General features: G+C 26.7%; 1 protein-coding gene across 1 annotated transcript in view; it reads right to left on the bottom strand.

Annotated features, from left to right (window-relative positions):
- The window catches only part of DCTN2-p50 (dynactin subunit 2), a 39,955-nt gene that overhangs the window by 11,540 nt on the left and 13,257 nt on the right, over positions 1-15,158 (bottom strand). Inside the window, exons 5-8 of the mRNA XM_087152563.1 lie at positions 12,844-12,942; positions 10,244-10,395; positions 5,973-6,111; positions 2,004-2,069 (exon numbers count right to left, since the gene is read on the bottom strand). Of these exons, the coding sequence (XP_087008689.1) occupies positions 2,004-2,069; positions 5,973-6,111; positions 10,244-10,395; positions 12,844-12,942 (456 nt within the window). The remainder of the gene's footprint in view (positions 1-2,003; positions 2,070-5,972; positions 6,112-10,243; positions 10,396-12,843; positions 12,943-15,158) is intronic.

Below are 15,158 nucleotides of genomic sequence, written 5' to 3'. Positions count from 1 at the left end.
CCGCAACTTTATCAAAATTTTTTGTAGGACTCTTTTATGTTTGAAGGAACATTAAATATTACTGTCAGAGTTTCAACAAGTTGTTCAAAACAAAAGTATTGAATTACAAATTAAAATAAGAAGCAGATTTTTAAAAATATTCAATTGTTATTAATAATATTTTTAAAAATATTAAATAAATAATAAAAATTCGGGCTACAATAACTTTAATGTGCACCTATGTATTAAACAATTACTGTGGGTGCAACAGATGTCTAATTATTAAGGTATTAAAACTTATTTAGTAGCACACAAAATATTCAGTGAGAAAATTGAGGTTTGTTTGATGCAACCAGAAGAGAATAAGTATTTACATTTTAAATTTACAAATGTGTGTGTAAATATTTTCATCCAAAATGAGTAGTTTCAAAAAGTTAAATCGGAGAATATCTCTGAGAAAATTTCTGATTGGAGCATGCTAAATTATGTTCACAAAATACAAAAAAAATGAAATAAAAAAGAGCAACATACACGATTATTTTTGTATTTGAATTAATATTTTCTTGGATGCAAAACCTGAAAAATAAATTTCTTTGCACCGTTTGGTATGGTAAATTTCACAGAAACGAAGAAATTAGGTTTTTATTAACGAGAAAAATATTTTAAACCCACATAGATTTTTTACGAAAATTGTCCGCAAAAAATTGACAACTAATATATTTTAGCTCGCGGGCCACAAAAAAAGGCTTCGCGGGCCGCCAGTTGGAAACCCCTGGTATATACGACGGTAGATCAACTTACATAAAAGAAAGAATAAAAAAAATGGCGTTCACGAGCGAAAGTAATGCAGATTATTCAGATGATGAAGATGTGAACCCATACAAATACTCATATTTAACTTTTTTTATTTGCCGGAGATCATTTGGATAGTAAACAGATGGTTAAATTATATATTTTTTACACATAGAAATAATTCAAATTTCAACTTCAAACTTGTGTATTATGTTTTTTTTTAGTTCCTTGTAATTATTAATGAAATAAAAAAATGTGTGGATTTTTTTTCTCAAAAAAATTGGTTAGAGAAGTGGTTAAAAGAGAGAGAGAGAGAGAGTTGGAACGTTATTTCATATAAATTTTCGAAACAATTATGCGTAGTGGGGTGTGGAGAATAATTTTAAATCAAACTTAGATAAAATAGAATTTTAAAGACATTTTCTCAAAAAGCGTACAAAAGTTGGCAGCCCTGAATGATTAGTTTCACAAATGAAACACAAAGAATTTTATTATTTATATATTAACAAATCAATAGAGTAGAAATAAATACAGAGGATTATCTATATCTAGTCAAGATAATAATACAAATGTTTTCAAATTTATATGAGTTTTTGCAAATGAAAAACAAAATTTTGCAACATTCATGAAATAACAAATCAATATTGTAGAAACAAATACAAACAATTTCCTACATAACTATTCAAAATAAATGATTACTATAATACAAAAGTTTATAAATGGAAAACAAAAATAGAGTTAGATACAGGAATTAACAAATCAATATAATAGAAATGAATGCAGACGATTTGCTATTGATTCCAGATAACTCAATTATTACTATAATTCAATTTACGAGGCTCTTTGACTTTATGTTAATCATTTTTGATGACTCATTTTTCCTCTTTTTAATTTTGTCTTTTTGAAAGATATTATACTGACTAAAAAAGTAATCACCTTCTCTAGTGATAATTAAACTCATAACTTTAGTCAGTGTAAGTAATAACGTACGTGTGAGGGTATAAGCAACACACTTATTTTATTTTGCACTATGAATTTTTATTCAAACAATGAATTATAATGTGTTATGTATGAGAAATCTCAATGAAACTATTAAGTGATCATCTTATCAAGAAAATACAGTCATTTAATAATAGACATTTTTTAAGTTTAAAATTGCTCAAAGAATTGCAAATTTTTTTATATGAAACAGGCTTATTATATAGTCGAATAAATATAGAATGACATATTACCCATTTTATCTTATCTTGACCAATCACACTTTCCAAATTTTTTAATCGCTGTTCTAAGCTAGCAACCTATAAAATAAAAGTTTTTTTATTATCTTTTTTAACAACACAGAGCATAAATCTGTACAAAAAAATTCCAAAATGAATGAGATTATTCATAAATTCCAACCATGGGATGGGAGAAAATAAAACATCTACTAAGCTATAAAGGAATTACATATAATTCAAATTCTAAATTTCGGAGTTTAAAAGCAGTCTTTTATCAATTTGTACCTCTACTTGTAAAATAACAATGAAAAATATTAAAAAAACAAAACATTATAACAAAGTAGTTAGAAATGGAATATTTCAGATTTTCGCATTACAGATTTTTGCAATATTCAGAAGCTCAAAATGTAGAGAAAACAAGGGAAAAATTACAGAACAATGTAAGAAGGGGAAAAATAAAATAAAAATAACAAGAAACTGGAGGAAGAAAAATCAATCCGAAAAAAAGGACAAAAATTTTAAGAAAATCCGGAAAATAAGATATAATCTTTTTATCAGCTCACACGATTATATCCACAAAAAAGAGCGCTTTCTAATATTGTATCAATATAGCCAAAGCAAAATCTATCAATACAATAGTGTGAGGAGCACTCAAAAAACAATACCTTCTTAATGATCTCAATAGTTTTTGTTTAAAGATATCGAATAGATTCTCTTTACCCTTTGGTATGCTAACAGAAAGGAAGTGGGGTGTTTATTATTACTTTAAATTATTTGTTTTCAATAATAAGGATAATTTGAATAACAGTAACAATTCAACAAATTTTTCTAAAATTGTTCAATCAATTAAGCAACTTCAAAAAAAAATTTGTAATTACTTCCATAGACAAAGCTAACAATAATCATGCAATCTTCTGTAAAAAATTGTATGTTGAACTTTTAAATACAGAATTAAAAAATAGTAAAAATTTTAAACTTAGTAATTTAAATAATAATATTATCATTAAAAAATTTTTGCTTTATATAAGAGATTAAAAATTAAAATTAGCAATATGCAATTTCCTTACTTAATTATCAGTCCTAAATTTCATAAAATTCCAGTAAAATTTAGAACTATCACATGTGGGTCTAATACTTATTTAACTAAACCTGGCACCATTTTCTCTGACTACTTAAATAAGATTATTAACAATATTACTAAAGATGGTTTCTCTTGGATTATCACTAATAATCAACCGATTTTAGATTTCATTAAACATAATAAAATTAATTCTATTACGACTTTTGATTTCCAGGATATTTTCAATAGCATTCCCCTTTCTAAACTAAAGATGTACTTTTGAATTATTACTATGATTTTAAAAATATCCTCTGTTGCGATTTTGATTATTGGGAAATTCTGATTAATTTTTGTCTTTTTAGTAATAATCTTTACAATGGAAAGGATATTTTTCTTCAAATTAATGGAATACCACAGGGATCTAATTATTCATCTCTCTTAGCTAACTTATTTTTGCATTATTATGAAAAAAATTATACTCTTAGTATTAAATTTGTTTTTAGATATATTGATGACTTAATTATCTTTAATTTCCAAGATTATTCTATTTTATTAAATAATATTTACCTCGAGGAATTAATCTTGCTTCGTAATCATGATAATATTAATTTCAAATTTTTGGATTTGGGTATTATAAAAAAAAGAAAATATTTGCTTTGTTGATTTATACGATAAAAGAAATTATTTTAATTTCAATATAAATAAACTAATTACTTGGAATTCTAATGTTTCTATGAAAATATATTTAAATATCACTTTTAATGAAATGAATAGAATTAAAAGAATATGTAGTAGTACTTATTTATCCAAAAAACAAATAGATAAACTCTTTCAAAATTTGATAAAAAAACAATGGCTACCCAACAAAAGTAATAAAATTCTATATAAAGTCATTAAGTTAATTGTATATTATTGTAGATATATTTACTGAAAATTTTCTTTGTTAATTTAAATAATTTTTTCATGTGCAAATCTGTTTCGGGCAAATCCGTGACCTAAATTATTTACTAAAAAAATTCTTTGTTAATTTATATAATTTTTACCATGTGCAAATCTGTGGCTAATATATGCAAAACAGGCAATTCATGTTTCTTTTTCTTTCCTACTTTTTTTCTTAAATAAATATTTATTTTCTATAATTATTAATTGTCAACTCTTTAAATTATCCAGTATAATATTACCTTGCGCACATTCATTTCGGGCCCATCCTTGGTAAACAAATCAAATGCACTTCAGTAATGCAGTAAGAGCGGACTTTAATACAAAAATCCTCTCGTTACTCTTTTACCTCAATTTGCGCTTTTATTTTCAATTTTTGCAATCTGGCAATCTTGTTACGAAAATATTTTAGATCATTTTTGAAAAATTTCCCGTTCATGTAAGAAGTTCATTTGAATTCGCTGCTCGCTTTTTTGTTTCATGTTTTATTCTGTTTTTGCGTGATATTTTATTTTCTGTTTTTGCGTGATATTTTATTTGTTGCAATTTTTTTGCAAAATTTTTTGAGTGCTTCTTACACTATTGTATTGATATATTTTGCTTTGGCTATATTGATACAATATTAGAAAGCACTCTTTTTTGTGAATATAATCATGTGAGCTGATTAAAAGATTATATCTTTTATTTTCCGGATTTTTTTTAAAATTTCTGTCCTTTTTTTCGGATTGATTGATCTATTTTTTTCCTCCAGTTTCTTATTATTTTTATTATTATTTTTCTTTTATTTTTTCCCCTTCTTTCATTGTTCTGTAATTTTTCCCTTATTTTCTCTATATTTTGAACTTATTTTATGAATTCTATTTACTTGCAGCTTATGTGCAATAAATAAAACTTATTGTTTTTCTTAATTTTCTTCGTGTTTTTTTTATTTATTTATTATGCTATAGATAATTTTACTGATAAAATGAGAAATTTTTTTAAAAACAGCATCAGTTTTTTCATTTTTGAACTAAATTATTGCGGCCAATATGACTAAATAGGGGCGTGTCATTTCGTTAGTTCACCTGTTGTGCCCTTTACTCCAAAAAGGTTGTGTACCTCCTATATTAACCATAGACAATAAAGAGAAATTGTATATAAATTTCTTACATTCATTTTAGAAAAAGTTACATTAAATTACAAAAAAATACATTAAAAGAGTGTAATACATAGCTACCAACATGGGTAGAAAAAAATCCAGTAGATTTTACAAAATAATGTCAATTTATTATATATAGTGTTGTATAATGTTAATGTACTAAATTTTTTACACATAGAGAATTTCAGGGATTTTTATAGTAGAAAAGTAGAAAAATTGCAATATTTCCCATTTATGATTGACATTAAACATGCTTGAAATGTTATGTATTATGTATAATCATAATTTTAAATATTAAAAGGCATTTAATTCCTCAAAGTTAGTTAAAAGATTTTTTTAAATTCATTTTAAAAGAGAGTTCTGAATAAAAATAAACCGAACATTTTATTAAAAAAAAGAAGTTTTGATCTGATTTCTATAAATGAGGTTCACTTCATTATCTATTAGAAATAAATATTTGAGCAAGCAAGCAATAATCTGTACAAAAATTCCATTTCAATAGAGATTTTGTTAGGAAACTTACTCAGTTTTAGCGAATTTTCAAAACCGTACATTAAACAGTAGAATTTTAATTAAACCAGTAGACCAGGAGAAATTGGAAAAATTCAGTAGAGTTGGCAGCTATGGTAATAGTATTTTAATTTCGGAAAAAATATTTTAATATCTAGTTTTTATATATATATATATATATATATATATATATATATATATATATATATATATATATATATATATATATATATATATATATATATATATATATATATATATATATATATCCCTTTAAATATTGTTATTAAAAATGCAATAAAAAGACATTTATTAGTGGAACTTTGTAAAGCATTACCTTAGAAGACTGTTCCAATTTGTCTTGATCGGGTCTCACAAAGAGTTCGTATTTTATAGCGTCTTCCGTACTGAGGGGAGGAGACTTCTCAGGTGGTGCGGGAGAACTTTTAAAAACCTCCAGCTGTGATACAAGTTTCCTGCAAAAATATACAACTTTTTAAGGATAAAATATAGAATAACAATAAAAAAGAAAATCCCTACACTATGCCAGTTGCAAGCAAAATTTTATTGTTACACATTAATTTTGACATTCCAACAGGGGTAATTGTGAGCCCAACTCAAAAATCCTGAAATTTTCTTGATTAAATTCTTTGATGATGCATTTCAAAAAAATTTATGTCTTCGTAAATTTAAATGAATAGTTAGTTATACATAACTATAATTATAAGGTTTACTTTTATCTCTCATCACATTTATTATTCTACCAGAAAAAATATTTACAAATAAAAGAGATGCCAAGTACAAATTCTAGATCTAATATTTTTTAATAAAATATACAAGAATTTTTATACATATATGTGATCAATGTTTTCTCGTAACTTCTTGACCACAGATTTCCGAAAGCTTCCGAATCACGTTTAGCAAAAAATCCAGATTTTTTTCGGAGAAAAATCATCTCTGTTCCAATAAAATTGTTTACATTATACATTGCAGGTATGCAATGTTATTTTTGTATTTTATTTCAACCAAATGATTTAGTACAGCATTTAAAAATTTGAATAAGAATTATAAGAACATAAGCATAAGAATATAGGCATACGAATTATAAGCATGAGAATTGCAACCCATTGCTGGTATCCTACATTAATTTCATGTTAATCAAGCGATTTTTCGAAAATTATTGGAATTGCATTCATATAAGTTGAAATAGCTATTTTATGCAATTCTCGACAATTATTAGAAAAGATAAAATTTAGATAAATAAAAGTTCACAGGCGCACAAGAAGAAAGTTCATAACAGGAAAGTGGTGTGCAATGACCGTTCTGGCCATGTTCTGCGATTCAATTTTCAATTTTGTAACCATTTAACTATTTTGTTAGCCTTTTAAATATAAAATTAAATCAAAATAGAAAAATTACTTTAAAGTAATTAATTGAATTCAAAACACTTATATGCTACAAGTACTATACTGCAAGAAAGTTAAGGAAATTTTGCATCTGGCCTTTTTACATAGCATCACTCAATTCAATAATTACAATATTCATTTCTAAAACAAGGAAAAATTTCAGAAACATGCGTGAAATGAATCTTAAGAACATTCATTATAATTTCATATTTCTTTAAAAAACGTAATAATAATAAAACATGCAACAAGTGAAGTGGCAATCGAGCAGTCACAGACATACAATTTTCAATTTGTTATATTTCAATTTGCTTATGTAATTTTAAATTTGTTTAAGTCGCCCTCTGGTCATTTTACAAGTAAGCAAATTTTAGTGAATACAGTTGAACCTGTTTATCTCGAACCTATTTACCTCAAAAACCTCTATATCTCAAAATTTCTAAAAATCCCCACATTTCCTGCCTAAAATCTATGTATTTTCCATGTTCATGTCAATTTCCCCCCCCCTTCAAAACCTCCGTTTCTGGAATTTCTAATAATAGAGCATATATGTCAAAACTTTCTTTATCAGTAGAACTTGCAGGAAGAGATGAATTTCGTGAATCTACAGGAAGTAGGGATTAACAGGTTGGGGGTGTTTCTTGGAATTTCAATCACTATCCTTGCACTTCATTAACTAGAAAGGAATACAATGATTCTGGCAGTAAGTGAGGGGTTAATGAATAGTGACCACCAGAGGTTAGCTTTTCAACATAGATAAGAAGGCTAAGAATAGAAATTCATTTTTACTTCAAAATTGCAACCCATGGATCAAAGGATAATTAGGAGTTTTAAAGTGAATTATAGAAAACAGTTGGCACGCAAATTTGTAGATGCCATGGATGAAATAAGTTCTATTCCAAATGTAAAGATGTTAGATGCTATCAGAATGACTGTTTTGCTTGAAGAAATGTGTCTAAAAACTATCCAAAATGGTTTTAAGAATAGTTGTGAAGATGATGAACAAGAGGTTGAAGGCATTAGTAAAGAAGAATAAACTGTTAACGTTGAAAATGCAGTGCCAGATTTGCCAGAATGGAATGCAATAAAATTTGGATTTAATGTTAACATTAATTTTGAAAATCTTTACAAGTGGACAACTGCCTGGCAACATGCGGAACATTGTTAAATGTGTGTTCAAAACAATTCATGCAAATAGATGTATGTGGTATAATTTTAAGGAAATGCCAATATTTTTCTACTAAAAACAATTAAAGCACTTTCAATAAAATTTATGTTATAATTTCACGTGTCTCTAAACTTACCTACTAAACAAGGCAATATTTGTAGATCAATCTTAAATTACTTTAAATACAAATATACTTTTAAACACTTATTTACAGGTAAAAGGTGAAATTTTCTTGAGCATTACAACAAATAGAAAAAAAAAATATCAATTAACTTTTGCTTAACTTTTAAAATCTAAGAAAATAATGTTCTCAATTAGTTACAGAATTCTCTCAGAAAAAAAAATGCGGTTCACGGATATTTACCGTTTAATCTTCCATTTTTAATATTGATATATTAAACAGTTTGGGAAAATATTATTTAAAGCATATTGCAATCATTAAATTACTTAAAAAATAGTTTTAATACTTGAAAAAGTGTTTCTTTGATTTGGGTTGGAAGAAATTTAATTCTAAAATGGGGACAGTTTTTTCCACTGTGGCAAAAATTCCTGTTTTGATTTAATAATTAAGAAACAAAAAGTGAGAAAACTGTAAAGAAACAAAAAATACAGCAATTGTGGAGATAGTTGGCTTGGGCTAAGTAAGGAGGCAGCCGAACGTTTAGTTTATTCGGATAAAATATTAAGAGTGAAACTAGAATGAAATCATTTTTTTAATTATTAAAATATTTGTGCGATAATTTTTGAACATTTAACATTAGTAACATTTGAATAGGCTGACAAAGATGAAAATAAAACTGAATAAGTAGTTATTATAAAGTCAACTAGATTTTTACATGTTGGAAGAAAGGGCTAATTTAAATAAATTCAGTTTTTATGTTAATTGATCAATAACTTCGTTATTCCTTTGTGCAATAATCAATTCATCCTAAAAATTGTATAATATTTTAGAATTAAATAACGATTATGCATTTAATCTTTATTAATAGAAGCAAGATTTCAAACTTCTCTATAGAAGCATTTGTTTTATTACCTTCCTCACTGTACACAAGTTGTATTCATGTACACTTTCCATTTAGAAATAAATCCTTCTACTATACTTTTTTTTTAAACACGTAGTAGTGCGTCTATCACTACAAAAATACAATTCCAATTCCCTGGTATATAAGACATGTTAACTAGACTCTACTTGGGGGTACCTTTTCATAGATGAAGGTTGACATTGTCGTTAACTACCTTCTACACATTGGTGACCCGGACGTGGTGTAAACACGCCTACCTTGACAGAAACTCTTACTTAGATTTGAATATGCCTAACTTGACAGAAACTCCCACTTTGATTTAAACACGCCTACTGCGATGGATGGTCCACATTGAACAGTTGACCAGCTACTTGTGACTGCAACATTATCCACCTCCTCACGCTGTTGCTACTCAGTCTTGATCACACACAACGCTGACCTGCATACACTCGACTGCTAACGGCAACACAAGAGCAACCATGACCGTGAACTTAATACAGCTCTCACGATCAGCAAAAAGTACGGGTGATCTTAATACAGTTCTCCCGGCCTTTTAACTAGTCGTATCTCATTAAATCACAGGTAAAATTCTGGTGGGGGAGTACTATAGTGTAACTACCATTACAAAAATACAATTCCGAGACATGTTCACTCTATTCTACGTTAGAGCACCTTTTCATAGATGAAGGCTGACATTGTTGATAGCTCCACACATGCTTTAGATTTTTTTTAAAAAATGATTCTCAAAATATATTTGAAATTTTGAAGCAGTCAAGCCTTTTTTACACCTTGAATAAATTTGTAAGTTATTATTAAATTAAACTAAATTCCTCAGTTCTCAAATTGTTTTGTTTTTCTTTGTGGCTTTCGCCTGAAAAAGAATGTGTAATTCTAAATCAATGCCTCAACACTTTAGCATATTTCTTCCATAAACAAAGACTGAATCTTGGCATTTCTTGATAGATTAAAAGTCACTAACATTACAAACAACTTATGAATAAGTGAGAGAATATACTTGTGCAAAGATCCTAGGGGATCAGACATTTCAGCAATAGCTTCGGAACCCAGAACTTTCTCCATGTGAAATTCTTGCAATTCTTTCTGAAGATCCTCAATCTGTTGAAAAAGGACTATTGGAGGTAATTCACTTCCTTTATCAGATGATTCCTAAAATTAAAACTCATTTAGTTTACAGCTGACAGTATTTTCAACATCTGGATTTTTCCATTACTCAACATTTCTATACAATCAAAAAAAGCTTCCTGAAAATTTTACAGCCATTTTGTTTAATTGTGTAGGTAATTAAATACTTTCCAGCTAGCAGTTTTGGTTTACAAAATTAAATTATTTATCGTTCAAAATAATTTAACTAGTAAGAGTAGTTCATTTATTTTTTATTTTAGTTTTGTCAAATACAGTTAAACTCATTTAAAGGAATACTATTGGTTCCAGACAACTCTATTCAATTAGACGGGTTATTGAACAAACATGGGAGTGCATTATTCAATATTAAGCACAAAATTTTAATGACTTTTTAATGGTATTTAATGCAAAGCAAAATGTTTCGATTAAATAAAGTAAATATATACAGGGGTCTGTTTAGAAGAAATTTGGGTCAATTAACGGACCCTTCACAAAATATCTTCTCATAAAAACTGACCCTTCACAGAATATTTTAACTTAAAAACAGATCCTTCACAAAATAATTTATCTTTTATACGGAAACCCTTCACAAATTTGTTTATCTTCATTATTGTTTTGTTACTTGAATAAATCCTTCCCAGGGGGAAGAAAAAAGAAATTCAGATGTAAACAAACTAAGTTTTGTTTTCGGCAGACGCTTCTTCCTTTATTCGTCCAAAATGAACATTCTGCGTTCAGCAGTATAGGCTAAATACCAAATATTTGTATATTGCATCTCTAATTTAGTAGCAGCAATTGCTGTTTATTTTTGAAAATGTAATTTTTTTAAATTACAATTTTAAAGTGTTGAGCATAATCTTTTATCTATTTACAATTTAAAAACTCCTTGAAAAAGTTTTTTTGCAATAATAGGACCTTATTTGCACAAATTCACAAAAGCAGGACCCTGGTTGAAAGAATGTGACTTAACATTTATTTTATATTCACAAATTACGAGTAATTTTTTCACAATTTTACAAAAACAGGACCTTTCACAAAATGTCTGGACAGACCCCTGATATAATACAGAGTGAAAGAAATCACCTTTCTACATTCTAAACTATATGTGACAGAAGTGAGTCAAGATAAAATCCCTTTGATTACTTCAATATATTAAACTATTATTACATTAATTTCTAAACTATTTACTAATTTTTAAACCTCTAGTTAGAACTACAAATGAGCAGGAAGTCCTAATTGACCATCTGTTGCCTTCTTATCTTTGAAATTAAGAGATGGAAAATCCATGCTAGCTGATGAAACATTTCTTAAAAATATATATATATATACCTATTCTTACATTTCAGTACCTTTTATTTATGCAATTGGAAATGGAAACAACTAACCATTTAAATGAAGAAATTTGAATTTTATTTGTATAAGCGAGCCCCGTAGCAGAATCACAGCAACATGGTGACATTGTTGCAGAATGTTACAGAGTTCTTGCAGAAAGAATTTTCTTTTGAAAAGTAAAAAATTTTAATTTTCTTTTCTCAAGAAATTTGCACGTAAAATTGGCGTGCATGATTTATGGCGTTAGTATCGTAAATCGATGTAATGTATCGATTGTAGTTTTGACAGTTATTGATATTGATTTTCCCGCTGTTTTAAAATATCACGATACATTTCAAACAATATGGGAAATTCGCACCACGCATTTGTGTATTTACTTTTAATGCAATGATTCTATCGATTTTTTCACTGTTATTGCTACTGATTTCTCCATAGTTTTTAAATTTGATATTTTTTATACGATATTATTTATTACAGCAACTCAAGCTCGAAAAGAATTTGAGTAATCCTTTTTCGAGGAATCCGATCAAAGTGAATTCGTCGTCAATAATTTTTTCGCAATTACTACTACGGAATCCATGATTTTTAAATACTTTTTTCATTGTGATGCTTATTTACAAAATGCAAACAAGGAAATAACTAATGCTTCCCCCTCTACAAAATGTGAGAATATCACTCATAATATTAGAATAAAAAATTATTACATGTTTGATTAAGATTTTTTTTTTTTGTAAACACAGTGTTTTTGTTATTTTAAATTAGTAACAAATATGTTTGTTATTATTTAAAGTATCTCGCAGAAATATATTAGAGCTACAGAGTTTTGTCGCAGGTAGCTCAAAAAAATGTTGCCACAGGGTAAGCGGATTACTTGATTATCTGAAATGCATGGGAACAACTGGACTGGCATTAGTTAAACTTATGAAATTTATGCAAGAAGGAAGACAAAAAAAAAACATTACATTCAAGGTTTGCAGATTGTGTGCAACCTTATATTACACTACAAGAATACTTTTACACAAAAAGAAAAACTACATACTAAGATGAGTTAAGAAAAAAAAAACTAAGTGAATGTAAAAATTTTTTTTAATTTAATGGAAGATTTTAAAATAGTTTTGGCAGCGTCCAAACTTTACTTACTTTCATAGCATTAACATCTTCAAAAAGCTTCTTAATTTCAAACTGAAGTCTGTTATAAGTTTGAAGGGGGGTTTCTTTCTCTTTCAAATTATCACCCACCTGGAAAAAAAAGTTTTTACACACGTGTCATTTCAAAGAAAACATAATAAAAAGTCTTATGAAAACCAAGGGCTGTTTTAGGCTTGTTTTCTGTGTTTCTTTGAGATTATTTTTAAATGAATAACCGCAGATCTGTATTTGTAAGATAATGGTTTTTCTTCAAAAATTTTAATTTTAAAAATTTAAACCTATATTTCAGAAAGAAAAAGAAAATCATTTTATGGATTTGTGAGTGAAGAGGATAGAAATTTAGATCAAAGTCTGGAAACAGTGTCGGCTTAAAAATATCGAAGCATAATGTAGCCTTTAAAAGCAACGAAATCGCTCTTACAATAAAAAAAAATTATGGATGTAGGTAACTAAACGAAACTTTAAAAAAATTTTTATAGAAAAAAAAAGCATTGAAAATGATTAATTTCAAACATGATGAAGAACCCGCCCGGATTTAATTGGGTGGGCGAAAATAAATTTTTTTTTATTAAAACTTATTGATGCACATTTAATTTTTATATAATTTACTGGGCAACATAAATTTGTCAAATAGAGTTGCATGATTTAAATAATTAAGTTTTAAGTATTTGTAAAGTAAAAGAAACACAAATCTGTAGTTTTTAAGTACTATTGAAAACTTAAGTGGGTTTTTTCAAAAAGTAATATTTTAATGAAATTAAATCAAATAGAAATTGAACTGAAAAGATCAATTTTCAAATATAGTTGCATGCTTTATACATTAATAAACAGGTTATTATTATTAATTCATATGCCTAAAAAAATTGAAAAGAAACATTTTTTTTTTACTAAGTGATACATTAACAAATTTAAACAGTTTTATTTTCCGGCTTTAAAAAAAATGAGCTAAAACTTTTACAAGAAAGCTTTTAAAAATTATTTATCTAAAAATAAAATCATTTTCCTAGGGTTAATTATTTGAAAAAAAATGGTACAAGTAACTGATACTCTTTATAATTATACATAATTTTAATTTCACTTTCTATTAATCTTATTATAAAAACATAAAAGACCATTAAATATTTATTTCAGTTTTTTATTGAAGTCAAAAGTCAGATGAATTTCAGTTTTTACTGATTATAAATATTTACTGATTATAATTTTATCATAAGTAAATATATATGTTTAATAAATATAGTAAATAAATGTATGTGAAAACAAAAAGTTTCGTTTATATTACTGCATTTATATTTCATAACGCTTGAGCTAAAAATTGTGAAACATTATATACTTAGCAATAAAGAAGATTCAAGTATGGATTAGTGATAATGCGTTATTTAAACTTAATTTAAAATACATATAACAAAATTAAAATAACTTTTTGGATTTATTTCTATTTTTAAGCTTATACAACATTTTTTAATAAATAAAAATATTTACACAGTAAAACTTAAAGTTTATGAGCACTAAATTAAAAAACCCAATTTCCGCCAGGATTTTTCAAAAAAAAAAAAAAAAAAAAAAATTTCCACGGGTTTTTTCAAACCCTGATATATATATATGGGTGATTCTTTTTACATGACAATTTGGACCAAAAAATTTCTTCAAATTTAAAGTCTTCAAAATATTCAAAATAATCTAAAATTTTTTTTGTATACTTCTTTAGTAACATTTATTAATATCTTACAGACACTAGTGTAGTTTATTGACTTTTACTCGAGAGAAAAAATAAAATAGAAATTCACCAAATCTCGAATGCCTGGAAAATGACATATTAGCTTAGAAGATTAAAAAACAGTCATTTTAAGTTAATAGTAAGTAACTCAACTTAAGTCTTTATGTTAGATGGACCATAAATTGCCTAAATTAATTCTTTTTATCCACTGTAGAAGGAATCAAATTTTTTTTTGTTGTAGCTGATATGTACAGAATAAAATTGTGTATAATAATCATTCATTAAATAAATAAATAACTTTGATTACATCCAACCATATTACAATCATACATAAACTTGGTATTAGGTCAATATTTGCTTTTCCTAATTACAGTATTAGCAGTTTAAAAAAAATTTTGGTAACACTTCAATGTCCTGGAATTCATAAGCCAGGAAAATGACAGCCAGGATAATGACAAATTCGCCATTTTATAGCATATAACTTTAATTTAATATTTTGGCCTAAAACGTTTACATTCTGCAGAAAACATCAGGATTTCTTAAAATAACTAAGATAAATCTATATAGTTTATGTTATTAATGATTTCAAGAA

The sequence above is a fragment of the Parasteatoda tepidariorum genome, chromosome 1, assembly GCF_982258835.1.
Source record: "Parasteatoda tepidariorum strain Cologne lab strain chromosome 1, Ptep-v5.0, whole genome shotgun sequence".
In the NCBI taxonomy this organism is placed as follows: Eukaryota; Metazoa; Arthropoda; class Arachnida; order Araneae; family Theridiidae; genus Parasteatoda; species Parasteatoda tepidariorum.
This window is presented reverse-complemented; position numbering and strand designations above follow the sequence as displayed.